Source organism: Cryphonectria parasitica (assembly GCF_011745365.1).
Source record: "Cryphonectria parasitica EP155 unplaced genomic scaffold M406scaffold_3, whole genome shotgun sequence".
NCBI lineage: Eukaryota > Fungi > Ascomycota > Sordariomycetes > Diaporthales > Cryphonectriaceae > Cryphonectria > Cryphonectria parasitica.
In genome coordinates, this window is record NW_024468911.1 from 86382 (window position 1) to 109084 (window position 22703).

The window sequence follows — 22703 nt, forward strand, 5'->3', positions numbered from 1 at the left end:
TGGTGTGCTTCATTATGCAGTTTCATCGCGCATAACTTGATATATCAATATTTCAATGTTGAGTATCTTTCGACTGATCCCACATAGAATTACATCATGAGATTTTGCCTGTACAGATGCAAAAATATTATTCGAAAGCTGCAAGTCCCTACATGCCCGGTCCAATATTGGCTTCTCGTCAGTATCTGGAGCACTGATTACAAGATGAAAAGAGGTCTTCATTGCGGAACATCATTGGAACTCGCCACGAATCAATGCAGGCATCCGTCTCGCTTAGTCAACAGCAACGACCCCTCAGCTTTGGGCGTCCAGCTATTTTTGTTGGTTTCGTGACCGGTGCGTGGCTGGTTGCCCTCCAAAAGGGAAACCTCGTAGGTGTCAAACAAATGAACCACGAGTGATTTCAAAATATGCCCTGCAACATACTGCCCCATGCACTTGCGGCTGCCAATCCCAAATGAATGAAGGTTGTATCGGAGCTGCACAAAGAGTCAGTTAAGTCTCTGCCAACAGTACATGACTAGCGACTGCCCAGATGGGTCTGGGTTTCATGGTGGTTTTTCTGTTCTTTATTCATTCATCTTTTCATTTACAAGAATGATGAATATGACACCGATAATGTTAATGTTGAGAATCAGAGTGAATAGTAATATACGTACATCAGCCTGCTTGATACTCATGAGCCTAGATGGGTCGAAAGACTCGCTGTTAGGGCCCCAAAATGGGTTGCGAACGTTGATCGCAAGGACGTCCACAAGAATTTGGGTCTAGGCAGTAGAGAATAGGCTTTCGTTAGCATCAATGGAGTTCGCAATCTACAGTAGAAAAGGATGATCAGTGTGGGTTGTTACTCACATTGGGCTTCACAAGGACGCCGTGAAAGTTCTTCACAACAGCTGAAGCTTCGCCAATTGTAAAGACTGCAGGAGTCCGATATTAGCTTGCATATTTACATACCTCGTATCCACCCCTCAAGTCACGGACTTACTGGCAAATGGTCGGACGCGCATGGATTCGATGAAGCACCGGTGCAAATGTGAGTCGGTCTTGGTGAGGTATTCCAGAAGATTGTCCTTATTCGCGGCCACTTCCTCGCGCAACTCTTGCTTGACTTGCTCATGCTCGGCGACAAGGGTAATGAACCAGGTGAGGACATGCGTAATGACATCGAGGTTGAGCATCAGGAGCTCGTCCAAAGTCTGAAGGAGCTGATAAGAGGCAGTTGAACATCAGCATATCCTCTGTGGTCGGACTCGCTACGGATCTGGAGCGGGAAACCAATCTCACCTCGACCATGGCCATATTTCCCTTCTCAAATTCCTCCCAGTACGCTACTACCGGCACACTCTCCCCTTTCAACCTTCTGTCTTCAACTAAGTGGGCATTGTACTCGCGCCACTCTTTGTTGAACTCTCTCAGACGCTGGAAAGCCGGGGCATCATACAACCTGGTAGTCGTCTCGAATCGATACGGGCCTCCGCCGACCCAATACTGATTCAGCGACACCCTCTTCTGCGTAATGCTCCACAAGTCATTCTCCTCCTCCTCTGTCATAGGCCCGTAGATAGCACGCGCAGTGAGGAAATAGGGAAACTTGGTGAAGGTCCGAAGCACCGGCAGAGTGAATGACGAAGCATCACAAGTCGTACTGTGTGTCAGGCCCAGGTTGTTTTCGGCCTCTTTTGCCTGAAGAGGTAACTCTTCGACATATTTACGAGCGGCCTCGTCTACCACGTTAATTCGAGAGACAGCCGCGCTGTGCGTGAAGGCCGGGTCGAAGATCTTGCGGAGACGCTTCCAGTCTGGCCCGTAGAGAAGGCCCATGGCCTGGCCGAGGAGCTCTCCAACAAACCAGCCCAAGTTCATATTGTGGTTCTTCGGGTGATCATTGGCGTCGGAACTGAAGTGCTTCAGATCCTCTGGGGTGGTGATGACACTGGACATTCGGGGACGGGGCATCAGCATAATCTCACATGCCCACAGGCGCATTTGAAGGTCGGGGCTAATTACATCTCCGGGTGTGTCCCATTCCATACTCGATACACTGGGCCATACTTTCGCCACTTCTCCGAGTTGGCTCGTCCGTTGATGAACCGCTCTATGACAGTGCCGTTGGGATACTGCCATTTTGGACCCGAAATCTGTTTTCCCTTCGATAGGGTCCCGGTATTGAATGTGCTAAGGAGCCACGAGATCACTGCCTGAATGTAAAGTTCAGCCCCTTCCCTAAGGATCATTTACTTGTTGTACAATTGGGATACGCAGAGAACAAGTATAGTTATGTGTGGTTGTACCGGCGCACGTACCTCTATGATTTGTAGCCCGTATTTACGGACACCCAAATATAGGACAACAAGAGACATTGCAAGCAAAGCCCAATTGGGCAGAGGCAGCTTGCTCTGGTAATTCATGAACCAGTCCAAATGCGTTGCAGGCATTTTGCTCGGGTCAAACGAGAATAGAGGGTAAGCCAGGAATATCTTTTGGATTCTCTACACACAGCACTTGAAATTACTTGGATGCAAAGAAAATAGAATGATATATTGGTATGAACGTATGAAGTATTACTCAGCAGAACGAAGCGCAAGGTCTTGTGTATGCGGCAGCAAGCTCTGGACTCAGTTACTACCCCGGGCTCCTACTACCTAGATACCGAATGGAATGTCTGTCGTGCATAGACTAGACATGATTGTATTTCATCATTTCCAGCTCGAGGGTTAACTGTTTCGGTGGTTTTTCTGTCAGCACCAACAGACGCATTGGCAGACTTCGGCCATGATGATTAAGAATAACCACCGAGCGGGCCGGCCGCTATACGCAGCCGCAGTCAGATCCGGGGGTCTTCACAATTCGACGTAATCTGACGGCAAACAACATACGTCACCTGGGTCCGGATGTATCTATTGAATAAATCATTCAAGGCCGAGAAAACAGGAAGTAAACGGGTGTGAAGTATCACAGAACTTCCCACGGCCCAGGGCTTGGAGGAATCACACATGTGCATCGACAGAAGCAGGCAGCCCAAGATGAAATTTGTCATGCTCTGTTACCTCATACTTTGGCCTGTGGTGGCAGCAGCCTTGGGAGGGAACCAAACATGCAAATGCTTCCCTTGGGATTCTTGTTGGCCATCAGAGAACGAATGGAATACTCTCAACACCACTGTAACCGGTCGTCTCATCAAGACGGTACCGCTCGGGTCGCCCTGTCATGACCCCAACTATAACGAGAGTTTGTGCAATGATCTCGCGTCTGAGTGGACGTATTCGCCGGTCCAGTAAGTTTCAAATCCAACATGCGTCGAGCATGGGTAGGTAGACAGCCGGGGATTCGGCAGCTGCTAACGGTAGTAATCTGCTGCACAGTATCAACTCATCTTCTTCGGTTCAGGCACCCATATTTGCCAACGCTAGCTGCGACCCTTTCACATCGGAGGGCTCTCCTTGCCTCTTTGGAAATTACGTTCGCTATGCAGTGAAAGCAATGGGAGCTGACGACATCGCGGCAACGATCCGATTTGCAGAGAAACACAACATCAGACTCGTAATTCGCAATACCGCACACGATTATATGGGACGATCCACTGGAGCAGGCGGACTTGCCATTTGGACTCATTTCCTCAAGGATACGCAAATCAAGGACTGGTCAGATGCTGAGTATACCGGAAAGGCCATACAAATCGGTGCCGGAATAGAGGGTTACGAGGCTCTGGATGCTGCCGCTGCCGTTGGCCTTGTGGCGGTGACAGGCGAGTGCCCAACTGTAGGCGTGGCTGGTGGCTATGTCCAGAATGGCGGCCACTCGCCTCTCGCTACAGCCTTGGGCCTAGCCGCCGACCAAACGCTCGAGTTCGAAGTGGTAACTGCCAACGGGGAGATGGTCACAGCCAGCCCATTCAGCAACAATTCCGATCTTTTCTGGGCTTTGAGTGGCTCTGGCGCCGGCAACTACGGCGTCGTGGTGTCTGTGACCCTCAAACTTCATGCTGATGCTATCACCAGCGGCGCCGCCTTCGTCATCGAGGAGCTGGGTCTTGACTATGCAGCCGTACTCGACGCCTGGCATACGGCTCTCCCGGGCATCCTTGACGCTGGCAACATGGCAACATACTACGCGACCAACACTAGCATGACCCTGTACTCCCTGACGGGCTACAACCGCACGAAGGCCGACCTCGCAATCGCGCTCGCTCCCGTGCTCAGCTCATTTGCCTCCATGAATGTCAGCGTTCAGCCCAACTACACGTCGTTTGACTCGTACCAAGACTACTACACATACTACTTCGGCCCCCTGCCCGCAGGCCACTTTGGCGCAGCGGGTGGGTCGCTGATTGGCGGACGCTTCCTCCTACGCGACGCCCTTCCGGACGTTGGCGCCGCCATCAATGCCTCAACGCTGCAGATCGGTGGGACGTTCATTGGCCAAGCAGTTAATGTGTCGCGCTTCGAGAGCGCAACCCGCGCCGTGATGCCTCAGTGGCGCCACGCCGCAGTGATGTCGTCCTATTCGCTGCCGTACTCTTTTAACGTGCCGTTTTCCGAGATGAAGGCGCGGCAGGACCGCATCACAAATGAAATCATGCCCAAGATCGAGGCCGTGACCCCTGGTGCTGGGGCGTACATCAACGAGGCGGACTACCAGCAACGTGATTGGCAAGATGTTTTCTTTGGGAGTAATTATGACAACTTGCTGATGGTGAAGAGGAAGTACGACCCCAAGGGCTTGTTTTGGAATCCCATAGCTGTGGGAAGCGAAGGGTGGGAGATCCTTCCAGACGGCAGAATGTGCAAAACTAATTTCGAAACTCTGGCTGGGTCTACGACAGGGTAGAGATGTAGGAGGAAATCGAGTGGCCGTCACCAGCAGAAGACAAAGACCCTAGGAAAGTGCAAGGAGAACAAAGTATGACATCGTGTCTAATTTATCCAGTTCTTTCTCAAGTGCTATATTTCCCCTCGCCTCCTGATTATGGGCCGAGGTTCTTCATAATACTACGAATGCCGTCTCTTCATCAGATAAACCTAATATTGTCTATGTTCTTGCTCACATAGAAATAAACCAAATAATTACTGAATCTCCAAGAAACCGCAGAGGGAAACTTGTAGTGTTCATTTCTACCATCAGATCTACGGGTGGGTATACTGCCTGTGTTGTAGCATTGAGGACTGTTCATCCACTCTAAGCCTGCCAAGGATAGAACAAATATGAGAATAACGGCTTCCTGTCGGCGGCTGCAAATGTGTGATATATCTTAGTAGGACAAAGGGTTCAATCATTCCTCATCCATGAATTCATCACCTCTATGCATTGGACCTACCCATTTTCCCATAGTGCAGGTAAAAGGAGTGCCGACCAGGCTTGGTTCGGCGTAGCCAGCGTGGCCCGATGAGCATGTATTCCTTCAAGCGTAAGCCACGGACAAACTGTATGCAAGTAGTCATCGGCGACATGATGATCATGATTATTGGCATAGGGTTTTATTAAGCGAAGGTGGGGTTGACCGTTCGGTAGGATTCCTGCCCGAACTATATTCGTCAGCCTTGCGATCTCGGGGACCATGCGAGTGGCAACTTGCCTATGTTGGTAAATGGGTACCCATGAAGGCTAGGAGGGACTAAATTCGCTCTTTGGGCCGGGCAGATCTTTGGTCATCTTCAGAGCGCCGAATACCTAGGTATCGTTGATCATTTCTTTTTGAAAAAAAAAATTTTTTTTAAAAGTTTTTTCGCAGATACCTAGGGTATGTAGCAAAATATACCTACCAAGGTAGATAAGGCTTAGATACGGCTTATATGGAGAGTTAGAAGACGGTGATTCTAGGCATGAATGATTTCTTTTACCAGAAAATAAAGAAGAAAGTCAAGAATCAGTGTTTAATCGGCTACATACATTTAGGCCTTTGAGATCAGAGTCTTGTGGTACTCTATGTTGTCTCGAGCAGGTTATTCGTTTCATAACCATTGCGGCCTCAGTTGGATGAACCTCGTCTAATCCGCATATTTGCTCTTCCTCATTTTTGCAATCTGCCTTTCCAACTGTTGCAAAGTTACCCAGGAAGTTCATATTACCAGCAACCGAAATGACACACACTGTCTCGTCAGGCACGGAGCCCATCGCTATCGTGGGTAGCGGCTGCCGATTTCCAGGGAGTGCTCATTCTCGCTCTTCGTTATGGAGCCTGCTTGAGAACCCTCAGGATCTGTGCAGAGAAATCTCGGCGGATAGATTCAGCACAACAGGATTTTATCACCACGACGGTGGTAGACATGGGACGACCAACGTTCGTCACTCGTATTTGCTGGACGAGGATGTACGTGTGTTTGACGCGCCCTTCTTCAACATCAGCCCCAACGAGGCCGAAGCCATGGACCCGCAACAGCGTCTCCTCCTGGAAATCGTGTATGAAGCCCTTGAGGCGGGTGGACACACGCTCGAAGGTCTACGTGGGTCTGATACGTCGGTTTACGTGGGAACCATGAGTACGTCCATTTGACCAACCCCCAGGTCTCTTCGAATCCCAGGTCACCCGCAAAAGACTGGATGAGAGAGCCCCTTTCCTGCAACCTGCAACCAGCATCCATGACTAACATGTCCGTTTCCTGTAGCGGTCGACTACCTTGATACTCTCCTACGAGACCACAACACGATTCCAAAATACTTTGCAACCGGAATCAACAGGGCCATCATCTCGAACCGGGTCTCGTACTTTTTCGACTGGCATGGCCCAAGCATGACTATCGATACAGCTTGCTCTTCCAGCTTGATTGCTGTGCATCAAGGGGTGCAGTCACTGCGGAGCGGCGAGTCAAGGGTTTCGGTGGCATGTGGCACGCAGGTCCTCCTGGGCTACGACATGTATATCGGCGAGAGCAAGCTGAAGATGCTGTCGCCCAATGGTCGGTCGCGGATGTGGGATGAAGATGCGGATGGATATGCTCGGTAAGTGTGCTCATCCATATTGCTCGCTCCCGGGCATCATACGTCTTTGAAAACTAGAAGAAGATCTAACACGCAGCAGCGGCGAGGGAGTAGCGGCCATTGTGATGAAGCGCCTGAGCGATGCTATTGCCGATGGCGACCATATCGAGTGCATTATCCGGGAGACAGGCGCTAACCAAGATGGTTTCTCAAACGGGCTGACTGTGCCCAGCAGCGAAGCGCAGGCCGCGCTGATCCGGCAGACATATGCCAAGGCGGGCCTTGACCCGGAGAAGAAGATCGACCAGCCGCAATATTTCGAGGCGCACGGGACAGGGACTCAGGCGGGAGACCCAAGGGAAGCCGCGGCCATCCACAAGGCGTTCGGACTCAGTCAGAATAGGGGCCGTGATGCCTTGTATGTGGGCTCCATCAAGACCATTGTCGGCCATCTTGAGGGCGCGGCTGGGCTCGCAGGCCTCCTGAAAGCGTCTCTTGGCCTGCAGAAAGGACTGATTCCTGCGAACCTGCACTTCAACCGCCTGAACCCCAAGATTGAGCCAGTATATCAGGGGCTACAAGTGCCCACGAGGCTGACAGAGTGGCCCGAACTTCCCGAGGGAGGTCGTAGACGCGTGAGCGTAAACAGTTTTGGTACGTTGTTCACTAGCAATTCGAAAATGTTGCAAGTTCCCAGGGCTAGGGTTTCCTGCAAACTTCCGAGCAACATTGCGAGAGCGGCTAGCTAACAAAATGCTCGACCGGCGACATCAAACATAGGTTTCGGTGGCGCCAATGCTCATGCCATTCTGGAAGAACACGTCAACGTCGACCTGCCGCCTTCTGCCGCACGTTCCACCCTCGAGGGCTTGTCTCTGCGCCCCTTCACCCCTTTTGTATTCTCAGCCAACTCCGAGATGTCTCTGATCACCCTCCTGGAGCGATATTCCGACTCCCTCAAGACTCACCATAGCGACACGGATGCTTCCGACCTGGCCTGGACACTGCACTCTCGCAGGAGCCAGTTGCCTGTGAAAGTATCTTTCTCTGCCCTGAGCATAAAACAACTCACAGACAAGATCGACGTCAAGCTTGCCACTGTCAAGGCGAATGCTGCTACCACCATCGGCACCCGTACCGCCAGCAGACATGCAGAGTCCTGTATCCTGGGTATTTTCACGGGCCAGGGTGCACAGTGGCCAGCAATGGGTGCGAGCTTGATCCGCTCCTCAGCCTTTGTGCGCCAGAGGGTCCAAGATCTTGAAGAGTCTCTGGCTACTCTGCCATCTGCTGATCGCCCGGGGTGGAGCCTCCGCCACGAGATGCTGGCAGGAAGCGAAACCTCACGCATCGCCGAAGCTGCCCTCTCGCAACCCTTATGTACGGCTATCCAGATTGTCCTCGTCGACCTGTTGCGCGCTGCTGGTATCACCTTTGCTGCTGTGGTCGGTCATTCCTCGGGCGAGATCGCTGCAGCCTATGCTGCGGGCTTCTTCTCTGCCCATGATGCTATCAGAATCGCCTATTACCGTGGCCTATATGCCCGGTTGGCTGGCAACAAGGCTACAGGTCAGCAGGGTGCTATGCTGGCGGTGGGCACATCTCTACAAGATGCTCAGGATCTTGTTAATCTACAGGCCTTCAAGGGCCGGCTGACCGTCGCTGCCCATAACTCTACGGCTAGTGTTACCCTGTCTGGAGATGCCGATGCGATTGTCCACGCCAAAAAGATCCTCGACAAGCAGAAAAAGTTCGCTAGGCTCTTAAAAGTCGATACTGCTTACCACTCTCACCATATGCTCCCTTGTGGCGACTCATACATCCGCGCTCTGCGCACCTGCGGGATCCGCGTCAATCGTGAGCGAAACACCGCTTGCGCCTGGTTCTCTAGTGTGAACCCCACCGCCCATGGCATGGAGCCTTCTGACGATCTCAGGGACATATACTGGCGGGACAACATGGCAAACACAGTCCTGTTTGCTGATGCTATCAAGAACGCTCTAGCTAGTAAGGAGCATATCAATATAGCTCTCGAGATTGGACCCCACCCAGCACTCAAGGGCCCAGCGACGCAAAACATTGCTGATGTGCGGCCCACACCTCTTCCATACTCTGGTGTTTTGAGTCGAGGAAATGACGACATTGAGGTTTTCTCGGACGCCCTTGGTTTTTTATGGACCCTCCTGGGCCCCCAGGCAGTTGATCTCCAGTGCTTCGATAAGGTCGTGGGTGAGAGCACAAAGCCTCACAAACTGGTTTATGATCTTCCATCGTATCCGTGGGACCATGGCAGAGTACATTGGAGTGAATCGCGCAGATCAAGAAAGATACGCGAGAGGAAACAGGCTCCACATGAGTTGCTTGGTGTACTATGCCCCGAGTCGAATGGCCATGATATGCGTTGGTCAAATGTTCTCAAAGTGTCTGAGATTGCTTGGTTGGAGGGTCACCAGTTGCAAGGCATCGCTGTTTTCCCTGCTTCAGGCTATGTGTCGATGGCGTTGGAAGCTTGCCGGGTCCTTTCTGGTGAACAGTCGATCCAACTCCTCGAACTGCACAACCTTTCCATCTCACGGGCCATTACTTTCGAGAAGGATGACCAGTCTGGTGTCGAGACTCTTACCACCTTGACTTCCATCGAGCGCCATGCAGACCAGACTGTGACGGCCAACTTCTCGGTCTATGCGGCCCAGAATGCGAGCATCACCTTGAACCACGACCACGAACTCGTGGCAAGCGCATCTGTGAGGATCTCGATCGGCGCTTCAGGTACTGCAGCCTTGCCCGACACCAGTGCCGCGATCGAAGACTATAATATGACCGAGGTTAATGCCGACCGTGTCTACACCACCTTCTCGAAGCTGGGCTATGGCTATACTGGTTCTTTCAGAGGCATGTCGTCGATGAAGCGTAAGCTTAATCACGCTTCTGCTCTCGTAGATACGTATGCTTACGCAGAAGACGATACTACCTTTTATCTGGTGCACCCGAGTACCCTTGATGTCGCCATACAGTCGGCCATGCTTGCTTACTCGTCTCCAGGGGACCAACGTCTCTGGTCTCTCCACGTCCCCACCAATATTGGGGCTATCTCCGTCAACCCTGAGGTGTGCGCTTCAGTACCGCTCTCTGGATCCCGCGTCCCCATTTTCACCACGCTCGACAATGATCCAGAGAATTTCTCGGCAAATATCGATGTCTTTAGTGAGGATGGCCAGCAGAGCATGATTCAGGTCGAGGATCTCATTCTCAGGCCTTTTGCCCCCGCCACCGAGGCAGAGGACCGCTGGATGTACTCTTACACGAAACTTGATGTTGCGGTACCCGATGCGTCGTCTCTTGTAGGCTTGGGTCTCTCCATCCCATCTGCACGTGAAACAGAGCTGGCAGTCGCCTGTGAAAGGATTTCTTTCTATTATCTGCGGAAGTGGAAGGCAGAAATTGCCCATGACGAATGGGAGAATAGCCAGCCATACTATCGACATGTTCGAGAGTTTATCGAGCACACGCTTTCCCTCACCTCTGCTGGGCAGCATGCGACCCTGAAGAAAGCATGGATCAACGATAGCAGTCAAGATATCGACGCGATGATTTCTAGGTTCCCCGGCGACCCGACGATCAATCTCATTTCCGCAGTCGGAGACAGATTCCCAGGTGCTCTGCGAGCGCAGACAACGCCGCTAGAAGAGCATTTTGACCCCGGTCTCCTCCTGAGTGAGTATTACAACAATGGTCTCGGTATGGCCGAGTACCACTCGCTTTTGGCCGGCATGGTTGAGAAGATTACGCACCGATATCCACACGCCAAGATTCTGGAAATAGGTAAGCCGTTCCACCGCCTCGGGGAGTGTTTGGTACCTCATCCTACACCATGGCTAACGAACTCATCGCAACAGGTGCTGGAACCGGCGCGGCTACCAGGTCAATCTATGAGGCTATCTCGACTCGCGGCGGTGCAATGCCCTATTACACCTTCACTGACCCGTCACAAGACGCTATAAAGAAAGCCGCTGCAGCCTTCGACAAGTATGGCGACAACATGACATTCAAAACCCTAGACATGACGCAGGTGCCTGTGTCTCAAGGCTATGAGGAGCATTCCTATGACGTGATTGTCGCCTCCAATGTGCTAAGTGCCACGGCCTCGCTTCTGGAGAGTCTGAAGAATACCCGGCAGCTTTTGAAGCCCGGCGGATACCTTGTGCTGCTGGAGGTGACCAACAACGACCCGATACGGTTCACGACTATCATGGGAGGTCTTCCTGCCTGGTGGCTCGGCGTGCAGGAGGGCCGCAAGTACGCACCTACCATAGCACCAGGGGTCTGGCATACGACTCTAAGAAAGGCTGGGTTTGGTGGTATCGACACAATTACACCAAGGACGGGCGGCCCCAGCCTGGCCTGGCCGTTCTCCGTCATGACAGTACAGGCTGTTGACGAGCAAGTGCTTTATCTCCGACGGCCGCTTTCGTCATCTCCTCACGTCTTCATCAACAACTTGGTCATTATGGGCACTCAGACCCTCGAGAGCGCCTGGATTGCCGAAGGGCTTTCGGACAGCCTCGGGCGATTCTGCGGCACCATCACCATTCTCGAGGGCCTCCCTACCGAGGCCGAGGCGCAGGCCCTGGGCACGATGGGCACATTTGTCAACCTGGTGGACCTCGACTCTCCCATCTTCAAAAATCTGACAAGTGACACGATGGAGGGCCTGAAGCGGGTCTTGGATCTGGCCAGGCATGTTTTGTGGCTCGTCCGCGGCTCCCAGTCGAGCGAGGAGGCCTACCACGAGGCCAGTCTTGCTTTCGTCCGATCACTTAGCAACGAGGCAGCCCATATCAACTTCAACACACTTCATATCTCCGGCGTAGATGGCAACATCTCGAGGACCATCGCTGAGCAGCTCCTGCGGCAGGTTGCGCTCGAGGAACGAGACCCACGACAGCTTCTATGGTCCAAGGAACCAGAGACCTTCTTGCGTGATGGGAAGCTTCTCATCCCCCGCATTTTGCCGAATCTCAACCAAAACGCTCGACTTAATGCCTGCAGGCGTGTCATTACCAAGAAAGCACCAGTGACGACGTCGAACTTCTCCATTGATCTCGGGAGTTCCGCCTTGCTGCCCAGTCTGGTGGAAGACGTCCTGCCGCGCAAGCCATCCCTTGATGACCAAAAGGATTTGCTGAGGGTTGAGTGCTCAAGTCTGGCGGCGCTCCATGCTTCACCCGATACGTTTGTGTTCCTCAGTATTGGGAAGCCCGGCCCTACAGCACAACTCGTCCTTTCAGCGTCGACGACCAATTCCCACAAGACGGCACCAATCGTCTCAGTCCCAGTCCCGGTCCAAGTAAGCGACGAGGCCTTTGACGCTGACCGTGTGCTTATTGCCGTCACAAGTGAAGTCTTTGCCATGTCCCTGGTCCGGCATCTGGCTCCGGGCAGCAGTATACTGGTCCATTGTTCAGAAAGGGATCGTTTCTTCGCTGCAGCCCTTTCACGGCTTGCTACCACGCATTCCATTCGCGTCACATTCTCGTGCGTTGCTTACCAGGCAGAGTCTCTGGAAAAGGCGTGGATCCGGCTAAGCGCTCGCGCCTCCAGTCATGCTGTGCGGCGGAGGCTGCTTCCTGTGCAGCCCACGCACTTCCTCGACCTGACTGCGCCACGGTATTCGGGTGTGCATCCGACGAGTGATGCCTGCCTCAATATCGTCAAGGCGCTGCCCTCAGAATGCAGTGTCTTGGATCCGTCTATACTCTCCAGGCGCCAGGCCTCACTCCTTCCTTCATTTGACCGAGCAGTATTGGTCACCCACCTGCAGGATGCCATTGCCGGTGTGAAGGCATCCTTGAATACAGTGCCTTGCCTCCAGGAGACACGGTTTCAGGACATAGTCCTCCCCCTTGACCAGCTCACAGACCGTCTTGGAGATCACGGGACAACGACTGTTTTGAAGTGGCCGGCAGATGGCCAAGTCGAGCTGAAGGTACGCCCCATGGATGGTCGACACCTGTTCTTCAAGGATAAGACCTATGTGCTGTTTGGACTCAGCGGCCAGGTCGGGCAGTCGCTTTGCGAGTGGATGGTCTCCAATGGCGCCGGCTGCGTATGCTTGACGAGCCGCCGCCCCAACGTTGACCAGAGATGGCTCGACTCCTTCCAGGGAACCAAAGCGACCGTCAAGGTCTTTGCAGCCGATATCACCGACAGAGATAGTCTGGACAGCGTGCTCAGAACGATCAGGAGGACTTGTCCCATGATCGCTGGCGTTGTCAACGGAGCCAATGTCCTCAGCGATACGCCTTTCGATAGCATGTCCACCGAGATGATGCTACGAGCACTGGGGCCCAAGATTGGCGGCTCAAATAACCTGGACGAGGCATTCTATCATGATGATCTAGACTTCTTTATCTTGTTCTCGTCTATATCCCGTGTGATCGGGACTGCAGGCCAGTCCAACTATACGGCAGCAAACGGGTATATGAACGGCCTGGCCCGGCAGAGACGCAGACGTGGCCTGGCTGCCTCGGCGCTTGACATTGGTCTCATTCTCGGAATAGGCGTGGCTGAAGTCGCGGGCCAACATGTCGTCGATTCCCTGCAAAAGTATGGCATAACACCTCTCTCCGAGTCGGACCTCCGCCTAGCATTCGCAGAAAGCATTTACGCTGGTCATGCGACCATGCAAGACAAGGAGCCAGGCGCTCTACCCGCTGCTGGTATGACGAGCGGCCTTCGTACCATTACGGCGGACGAGACAGACATGGTGTGGTATGGAAACCCAGTGTTTTCGCACCTGGTCATTGAAAATAGGGGCGAGGATACGGGGAATGAGTCCAAGAAGAAAGCCGCCACTGTTCCTATATGGGATCAGATGGCGGCGGCGGCAACGATGGAAGTAGCTTCGGAAATACTCAAAGGTATGTCAAGCAAAGACTATTACAACTACCCTAGTGGTAAAAGAGGTACTGACCCGAGATATCTACATAGAATCTTTCTTGGCAAAGCTGCGTGTCGTCTTGCATAGCACTGACCAGGATAATATCGCCTCCGACGCCCCTCTTGTCGAGCTCGGCATCGACTCACTGGTTGCCGTCGAGGTGCGGTCCTGGTTCCTGAAGACGCTCAAGGTTGACATCCCGGTGTTGAAACTGGTCGGTGGGTCATCTCTCGATGAGATCTGTGAAATGGCCTTGAAGAAATTGCCGGGAGACCTCGTTGCGCAAATTGGGAACAGCCGTGGTGGTGGTGATGCTGCTGCTGCTGTTGGTGTTGGTGCTACGCCGCCAAAGCCCGTCGCGTCCTCGCAGACACCCGCCGCTTCCAAGTCAATGTCTTCAAGCATAGAGGCATCGAACTCCGGATCCGATTGCGAAAATGCAAGTGCAAGTCAAAAGTCCGCATCGGCCGTGAACACTCCAACATCTGCCATCACACCGCAGACGTCCCTACCTTCCTTGCGATCAGCGCACAAGGACAACTCGGCCGCCACCAAGTTCGTCAAGAGCAGACCCATATCGGTAGGACAGTCCAGGTTCTGGTTCCTCCGCCTCCTGGTCCAGGACCGTACCACATTCAACGTGGCCTTGAAGTTCCGCCTGGAGGGTAACGTGCGCGTGGGTGATCTCGAGAGAGCTCTTCGCGTCGTGACGGCAAGGCACGAATCTTTACGCACATGCTTTGTCGAAGATGAAGACGAGGCAGACCAAGCATTCCAGAAGGTATCGGCTCGCTCCACGCTCCGATTAGAGCACATGACAGTCAGTTCGGTAGAAGAGGTTGCGGCAGTGTACGCGCAGCTGCGAGCACATGAGTTTGACCTGGGAAGTGGCCCCTTGCTGCGCCTCATGCTCATATCGCTTTCGCCAACCCACCATTACCTGTTGGTCAACTACCACCATATCATCATGGACATGGCTAGTTTCCAGATCTTCACAGCAGAACTGGAGAAGGCATATAACTCACAACCACTTGGGCCGCCGCCTATGCAATATCCTGACTTCTCGGTGGCTCAATGGCAGGAGATCGAGAACGGGGAGCTGGCTGACGAGCTTGAGTACTGGCGGGGCGTATTCCCAGCTGGCGAACAACCACCAGTCCTACCACTGCTGCCCATGGCTCGCTCAAACTCGAGGATTACAATGACAGACTATGCTGTTCACCAAGTAGGCATCCAGCTTGATGCATCCTTGGCTGAGCAGATTAAACTCTCCAGAGCACAACGATGCACACCCTTCCACTTCTACCTGGCAGCATTCAAGACAATGCTCTTCTCCTTCACAGACATCCAGGACCTCACTATCGGTATTGCTGACGCCAACCGCAATAATGGCGATGTCATGGGAAGCATCGGGCTATTCCTCAACCTCCTGCCCTTGCGATTCCAGCGCAAGTCGCAGCAGGCCTTTGTGGATGCCATGGTGGAGGCTCGTGATACCGCCTATGGGGCTCTCGAGCACTCGCAGCTGCCTTTTGATGTGCTTCTCAAGGAGCTTGGCGTGGCGCGTTCTCCATCATACAGCCCCTTCTTCCAGGCCTTCTTCGACTACCGAAAGCAGACGACGGACAGGGAGGTCTGGTGTGATTGTGAGTTCCGACTTGACGAGATGCATCCTGGGAGAAGCGCATATGACATCTCACTAGATGTGGCCGACCTCGGCTCGAATGTCCATGTCACAGTCCGGGTGCAGCAAGGTCTCTACAGCCTGACGGCGGCGAACCTGCTGCTGGAAACTTACGTGCACCTCTTGTCTGCCCTTGCCAAGAACACGACGCTCTCTCTGGACGATACGCCCCTCTTTAGTGAGAAGCAACTGGCCCAAGCCGTCCAGGTCGGAGTGGGGACTGATCTGATATCTGACTGGCCGGCGACGCTGCCCCATCGAATCGATCAGGTCGCTCAGGAGAATGGAGACAAGACAGCGCTGCTAGATGGCCATGGAAGCTGTCTTACATACACAGCCATGTCAAGGCGTATCCAGGCACTGGCTGAGGCGATGATCCGGGCCAACCTGGGCCGTGGATCTCGTGTGCTTGTGTTCCAGGATGCTTCGACTGACTGGATCTGCTCCATGTTGGCCATTATGCGCATTGGAGGCGTCTATGTGCCGCTCGATCTCCGCAATCCAATATCGCGCTTAGCAGCCCAGGCGGATCACTGCAACCCCGGCGCCGTGCTAGCTGATAGCACAACTATCGCTGACGCGCCTCAGTTGAATGCGCCCATCATCATTGACATATCCAAGGTATCCTATGCACCCTCAGCCCATATCGCCAACTCTGCAGATTCAGAGGCAGCTGCAGCGATTCTGTACACGAGCGGCTCTACAGGGACTCCCAAGGGTATCATGATCCGGCACGCAGGTATTCGCAATGAGATGGAGGGCTACACCAAGACATACAAGCTAGGCGCTGAGGCCGTCCTCCAGCAGAGCGCCTTTACCTTTGACTTCTCCATCGACCAGATATTCACAGGCCTCGTGAACGGGGGCCGAGTGTATGTAGTTCCCTGGAGCAAACGTGGCGATCCACTGTCTATTACGGAGATTATGCAGCAGCAGTCTATTACTTATACAAAAGTCACGCCGTCGGAGTACTCCATGTGGCTGCAGTACGGTGGGCACAATCTCCGCCAGGCATCGGAGTGGCGTTTTGCCTTTGGTGGCGGTGAGCCTATGACCAGATCTGTCCTGCGACAGTTCTCCGAACTTGGCCTTGGGCAGCTGTGTCTGTACAATTCGTACGGACCAGCCGAGATTTCCATTGCATCACACAAAGGGTACATCGACTATCGCGGCGAGGCACTCGGCACAACCCCGGATGATGGGCCCGTGGCGTGTGGATTTTCTTTGCCAAACTATGCAACATACATCCTGGACGAGAACCAGAAACCACTGCCTGTCGGCATGCCAGGAGAGATAGCCATCGGCGGCGCCGGTGTATCTTTGGGGTATTTGACGAACCAAGAACTAACATCGCGCACTTTTGTCACGAACCCTTTTGCAACTGATTGGCAGAGAGCCAACGGCTGGACTCGGATGCACCGTACGGGGGATATAGGACATCTTGATGAGAATGGGTGTCTTATCTTCCGGAACCGGATCGCAGGTGATACACAGGTCAAATTACGAGGTCTACGCATCGACCTGGGCGATATCGAGACGAATATCGTCTCGGCAGCAGGCGGTGCGCTGAAAGAGGCTGTGGTTACACTCCGACAGGGTGATCCCGACTATCTCGTCGCACATGTTGTTTTCACTCCAGGACGACAAGACGTGGGCGATAGGGATGCATTCCTTACCCAACTGCTTAGCCATCTCCCCATTCCCCAGTACATGGTACCTGTGCTTGCTATCTCGCTCGACAAGCTCCCTCTCACCAGTCACTCCAAGGTTGACCGCAAGGCCATCAGGGAGCTCCCACTACCCAAGCGCGTTCCATCAGTTCATAGTGCCCTTGACGATGACAACGATACAGGCGAGACGACGGAGACAATGATCCAACTGCGCCATGTGTGGCGTCAACTTCTTCCCAGCAGCGAGAGGCTCGGACTTGCCATCACCCCTTCGACCAGTTTCTTCCTAGTCGGCGGGAACTCACTCCTGGCCATCCGTCTCCAGTCGCGCATCCGAGACGTCTTCAACGTGGCCCTCCGTCTCGTCGATCTCCTCGGCGCCCATACGCTCGACCAGATGGCACGCAAGATCAAAGAAAGCCCCAGCGTCGGCCCCATCGACTGGGAGCACGAGACGGCGCCGCCCTCCACACCGGACTTCCTCAGAGGCTTGCCTGCTCCCGTGAACCAGACGGGAGGCAAGACGATCCTGATGACGGGCGCAACCGGAAATCTTGCCAGACACCTATTCCAGCTGCTGTTGGCGGATGCGCGTGTGGCCAAGATCCACTGCGTCGCGGTGCGGGACAAGCAACGCCAGGAGTGGCCGCTCCCGGATCCCAAGGTTGTCACCCATGTCGGCGACCTGTCTCTCCCGATGCTCGGCCTTGGTATGGACGGGTTTCGCACCTTGGCCGAACAGGTGGACGTGGTATTGCACCTGGGCGCTGTACGGTCTTTCTTCGATGACTACTATACCCTCCGCGCCTCTAACGTCTTTCCGACCAAGGAGCTGGTCAAGCTTGCCTCAGCACGCCGCATACCTATCCACTTCTTGTCGACGGCGGGCGTCCTGCCGCCGGAAGGGTCGTTGGAGGAGGCTGCGTGCTCGGCTGCGGCCTACGTGCCGCCCTCTGACGGCTCCGAGGGCTATGTCGCCACCAAGTGGGCCAGCGAACATGTCCTTGAGCGTGCCGCCTCGGCCTCGGACCTTGCGGTCCCATCCTTCATCTACCGCATGCTCCCTCTGTCGGCGGCGGGGACACAGCCTGAGTTGCTGAAACAGCAGGCTCTAGATGAGTTTGCACGCTGCATCGACCTAGCCGGCGTGGTGCCCGACCCCGAGGGCTGGGCGGGCCGTATGGACCTGATCCCTGCCGACCTCGCCGCTCGGTGGCTTTGCGAGTCGGTGCTCACGTCTCAGCTGGCTGAGCCAGCGACCACGAAACCTCGATTCTTGCACTACGAAAGCCCAGCCGCCGTTGAGGTAGACGAGCTGATGGCACATGTCGAGCTTACTGTACAGAGACGGCGCAGAAAGGGTGAAAAGGAGCTCACCACAATACCACTCCTCAAGTGGTTGGGTCGGATCAAGGCACTGGGGTTCGGCTACGTACTGGCATCGCATGAGGCTACTATGCAGAGTGACGAGGGCAAGCTTGTATCACGAAGATGACAGATATGGTAGATGCAGCAGAGATCTAATACTATTACGTCCTTCTTTCTTTTGTCAAGTTGAAGCTAGCCGTAAATGAGAATAACCTCTCTTCGATGCACTCGCCCGGGCGTCGTCGCGCAGTCCTCTACAGTTCTGCCCTAGATATTAATACTAACTTATCAAATGTCAAGCACTGCGTTATTTATGTCCACGAGTAAAACAACAAGGTGTATGAAAACGACCCCTGATTTTGAGCTATCAAGTAGTGCTAGATCTGGCTTTAAAAGAAGCTACGCATGTGAATAAAAGGCTGAATGAGTTGGGTTACATGAGCGAAGAAGGAGTCAGAAATCTCTTGGATGTTATACAGAAGCACTGGATCATCGAAATATAGAAACAGCACGGTGCATATATTGGTACTGCGAGTTGTTGCTCCCGCTAAAGTGCTATGATAATCGACCTCATGACGCGGCCCCAACCTCAGCCAGAAGCTCTTTCGTAAATGAATATTGGTTGCGGAAGCGCTTGATCAGCAGCTGACCGACCGTCTCCCTGTTGGGGTCGTTGGGCCTAAGCGGGTTCGTGGCATTCACATCACCGTGCCAAAACGTAGCGCACGACAGCCTCTCGCCGTCAGACTTGTTGATAACCCTGTGGCGTGCGCTCTTGTAGGCGCCGTCAGACCAGCGCTGCACCATGTCACCACAATTGATGACATAGACATCCTCGAGAGCGGGAACGTCGATCCACTGGCGTTGGCCTTCGTGCCATACTTCAAGGCCGTCTTTGCCCGGCTGCTGGAACAGGATGGTGATGCCGCCGAAGTCGGTGTGCGCACCGATGCCGAACTGACCCTTGGCGACCTGCTGGCTTGGCGGGTAGCGGATCATCTTCATGGGCACGATAGGCCGCCGGCTGAACTGCTCTACCAGCTGCACCGGCTGGCCAAGGCCCTCGAGCAGGACTGACCATAGCGCCTTGCCCAACTTGCTGGTCTGTTGGTAGTATGTCCAGACGGGCCCGCGGAAGTCAGCGTCTGGGAGGTCAGGCCACACATTAGGTCCGTAGATGCCGCCCAGCTCGACAGTCGGGCCCTCAGGACCAATGAAGAAGCACTTTATAACAGGTTCGGGCGGGTCAGCTAACTGCTCTCAGCCATCTTGTCAAAATTCTAACTTGTCGACTTACCTCTTTGGCATCGGGCAGCGCATCCCCTTCCCGATGCGACATGCCGGATGCCTCGTAGCCCCGGCGACAAGGGTTGCTGAGGAAGGACATCTCCAACTTCACCTCCTCAGGCAGGTTGAAGATGTTACCCATGCACCGGATCAGATCCTGTTGTAGACCCAGGGGAACCCCATGGCCTTTGACCTGGAAGAAGCCATATTGGCTGGCAGCGTCGCATACTTGCTTGATGACATGCTCCCGATCCTCGGGAGACTTTGGGTGGAAGTACCCGCTCAGGTCAATAATTGGCAGTGCGACGTGTTCTTCGGATGACATATTTGAACCTTTGCTGCTTCGTTCGTCTTTCTTGTAGAGTTAGAATTCGCGGCCAGGCGTGGAGAAGGGACAAAAAAATCGATGCTGCACTGTGGAAATGGGAGTAGCGTATGCATTTTCATCAAAAAGTAAGACACTGAACTATATCCCCAAGGATCATCTTTGCCAACTTCCACCATCGACGTAACGAGGAGGTTCAGGTTCAGGTACTCTCCGAAGGATCCTCATCGCGGCATGATGAGACGTATCAAACAATGAGGCCGCGGAAGTCGGAATTTCGGCGATTTTGATGCTATTTGATATAGTTCAAGGGCTACCCGCTACATCTTCGCTGCATTTGTTCGGCGCTGTCTGACACGCAACAAACTTTGCGGATTTCGGGCATGTTCCTTCGAGAGAGTGGACTGCAGCTTACACGTCATTCGGCACGAACTTGAATGATTAGTGAGCAGTTCAGACGATCATTATCGGAGCTGCTCATAACCTTGGAGAGTAGGGTGAGCTGGGGGCATGTTTGAGGTCAAGTTCTTGCTATGAAGCCCGAGTTGTCAGCAGTTGCCTTAAAGCCGCTCTTTTGAGGCAAGGCTACTTAGTATACAGAAGGGGTATACGGCTGAAAATCTAGGTCTATTCTCTCACTCTACACTCGTATCGAGCACGTGCATGCGCTCATCTTGCCTCGCAACTTCAAACACAATGCACGTCTTGGTTGTTGGGGCGGGTGTTGGCGGACTCAGCCTGGCCCAGACGCTGCGAAAACAGGACATATCCTTTGAGATATTCGAACGCGACGACCATGCAGACGCCCGTTTCCAAGGATGGGCCATCGCCATGCATTCGTATGTACACACCGAAACCGTTCTGGAGAAGAGTATACACTTCACTCTGGGCTGTCATATGAACGGTTCTGACGCGTCCAACCCTCCAGAATTGTCGAGTCACTGCTGTCGACATTTCCGTCCGACATGCCTGACCTCAGGGCTTCCACCAACCATCTACTGCCTCTAAACCTTCCTGCCCAGCTAGCTTTATATACACCCGGCCGGGAGGACCGTTGGGGCTTCCAGGTGCGCTTCCTTATCTCATCTCCCGTGACAATTCAAAAGAAGACTTGATTTCTTGTACTGATTGAGTCGCGCGGCGGTTCCTCTTCAGGATTCTCCCAGGTTTCCCTTCATTCGCGCGGAGCGGCGTCGTCTTCGTAATTGGCTGTCGACCAGTATCCCCGTGCAGTGGGGCAAGCATGTCCAGCGCATCGAGCACGACGACCACGGGGTTTCCGTATACTTCCAGGACGGCAGCAGTGCCAAGGGCGACATTCTGATAGGTGCAGACGGCATCAACAGCGTGGGTAAGGCGATATCACATGTTTCTTTCTGGACGCAGGCAGCTGTGAGATCTTGTATGGATGGATATTGATGTTACCTTGCCTCCATGCAGTACGCGAGCATCTCCTGGGCCGTCCCGCCGCGGACCTGTTGGCCGTCGTGCCGCTCGCGACTGTCGTGGGCCAACTCGAGCTATCAGGCGAGGCGCTGAGGAGGCAGCTGGCTCTCGGCCACAGCGGCTACATGCTAATCCGCCCAGACCTGGGCTTTATTGGCTTTGCGGGCCTGCACTATGTGAATCCGGATGGGCTCTCGGCCCGCTACTACTGGAACTTCCTCCAGTCCGACGAGGATGTTGCGAGGCCCGACCACTGGCTGAAGACGGCTGGCCGGCAGGAGAAGCTCGACCATGTTCTGCGCTCCATCCAGGCTCTGCCGCCCAAGTTTCGCGAGATCTTCGAGATGACCCGCCCCGAGCAGATCCGCGATGAGACCCACGTCTGGAGGGACCTCGAGCTCGACCGCAAGGGCGGGCTGCCGGCTGGCCGGGTCATCTTGATGGGGGATGCAGCGCACGCCATGACCCCTTTCCGCGGCGAGGGCGGCTATCATACGCTTGTCGACTCGATTGTCCTGAGCAAGGTGCTCGGTGATTTGCACGGGACCAGCGGCTTCAGAGACATCGCCACGGTAAAGCAGGCCGTAGCTGACTACAACAGTGCTATGCTGAAGAGGGCCGGACAGGCGGTGCGCGACTCGAGGAACCTTCATACCGACGCCCAACGGTTCGGGCCCGATGGAAAGCCTCTGGTGCTGGATATTGTGCCTTTACCAGATGTGGAGATCAAGCTGGGACGGGAGTAAAACTTTGGAGAATAGATTGATTCCCAAGTTAGTTTTAGGTGCCGTAGAATTTGACTCAAGTATCTCCATTGGCATGATAGATTGGCACGATTGGAAGAGTGATGCATGTTTTGGCTCTTCGATGATCAACCTTTGTATAATTATGCTTGAGGAGTCTGTCCAGACATTCCAAGAGTTCCGGAGAGCATTCAAATAACAGACTATAAAGCCAAAAAAAAAATATAAAAAAAATAAATACATGTCATTCACGGTGCTTTCCAATGATAGCAACGCATTGCAGGAATCGGAACCTTCGTCATGGACTAAGGCAAATGAAAAA

The 22703-nt window shown here is 53.8% G+C and overlaps 5 protein-coding genes across 5 annotated transcripts; 3 read left to right on the top strand and 2 right to left on the bottom strand.

Moving 5' to 3' along the window:
• Nucleotides 1-238: 238 nt before the first annotated feature.
• M406DRAFT_355276 (cytochrome P450 monooxygenase GliC2) lies at nt 239-2483 on the bottom strand. The gene is made up of 7 exons (XM_040923129.1): nt 2307-2483; nt 2011-2201; nt 1288-1936; nt 989-1208; nt 856-920; nt 660-767; nt 239-479 (listed from the first exon to the last, which is right to left on the bottom strand). Exons 1-7 carry the CDS (start codon nt 2436-2438, stop codon nt 252-254), a joined length of 1593 nt encoding a protein of 530 aa, XP_040777602.1. The 5' UTR covers nt 2439-2483; the 3' UTR covers nt 239-251.
• A 555-nt stretch (nt 2484-3038) lies between these two features.
• On the top strand, nt 3039-5072 carry M406DRAFT_287530 (6-hydroxy-D-nicotine oxidase; the record flags this gene model as incomplete). Its single annotated transcript, XM_040918743.1, has 2 exons — nt 3039-3277; nt 3366-5072. The coding sequence occupies 2 exons, from the start codon at nt 3039-3041 to the stop codon at nt 4828-4830; spliced, it is 1704 nt and encodes a 567-aa protein (XP_040777603.1). The 3' UTR covers nt 4831-5072.
• A 1007-nt stretch (nt 5073-6079) lies between these two features.
• M406DRAFT_252003 (uncharacterized protein) lies at nt 6080-18707 on the top strand (the record flags this gene model as incomplete). Its single annotated transcript, XM_040916805.1, has 6 exons — nt 6080-6479; nt 6606-6939; nt 7019-7572; nt 7699-10740; nt 10815-13838; nt 13909-18707. 6 exons carry the CDS (start codon nt 6080-6082, stop codon nt 18705-18707), a joined length of 12153 nt encoding a protein of 4050 aa, XP_040777604.1.
• A 319-nt stretch (nt 18708-19026) lies between these two features.
• M406DRAFT_355279 (2OG-Fe(II) oxygenase) lies at nt 19027-20404 on the bottom strand. Its single transcript, XM_040923130.1, has 2 exons — nt 19878-20404; nt 19027-19804 (listed from the first exon to the last, which is right to left on the bottom strand). The coding sequence occupies exons 1-2, from the start codon at nt 20190-20192 to the stop codon at nt 19151-19153; spliced, it is 969 nt and encodes a 322-aa protein (XP_040777605.1). The 5' UTR covers nt 20193-20404; the 3' UTR covers nt 19027-19150.
• Nucleotides 20405-20829: 425 nt separating this feature from the next.
• On the top strand, nt 20830-22452 carry M406DRAFT_355284 (FAD/NAD(P)-binding domain-containing protein). Its single transcript, XM_040923131.1, has 4 exons — nt 20830-21031; nt 21121-21259; nt 21348-21543; nt 21633-22452. Exons 1-4 carry the CDS (start codon nt 20856-20858, stop codon nt 22382-22384), a joined length of 1263 nt encoding a protein of 420 aa, XP_040777606.1. The 5' UTR covers nt 20830-20855; the 3' UTR covers nt 22385-22452.
• Nucleotides 22453-22703: the final 251 nt, after the last annotated feature.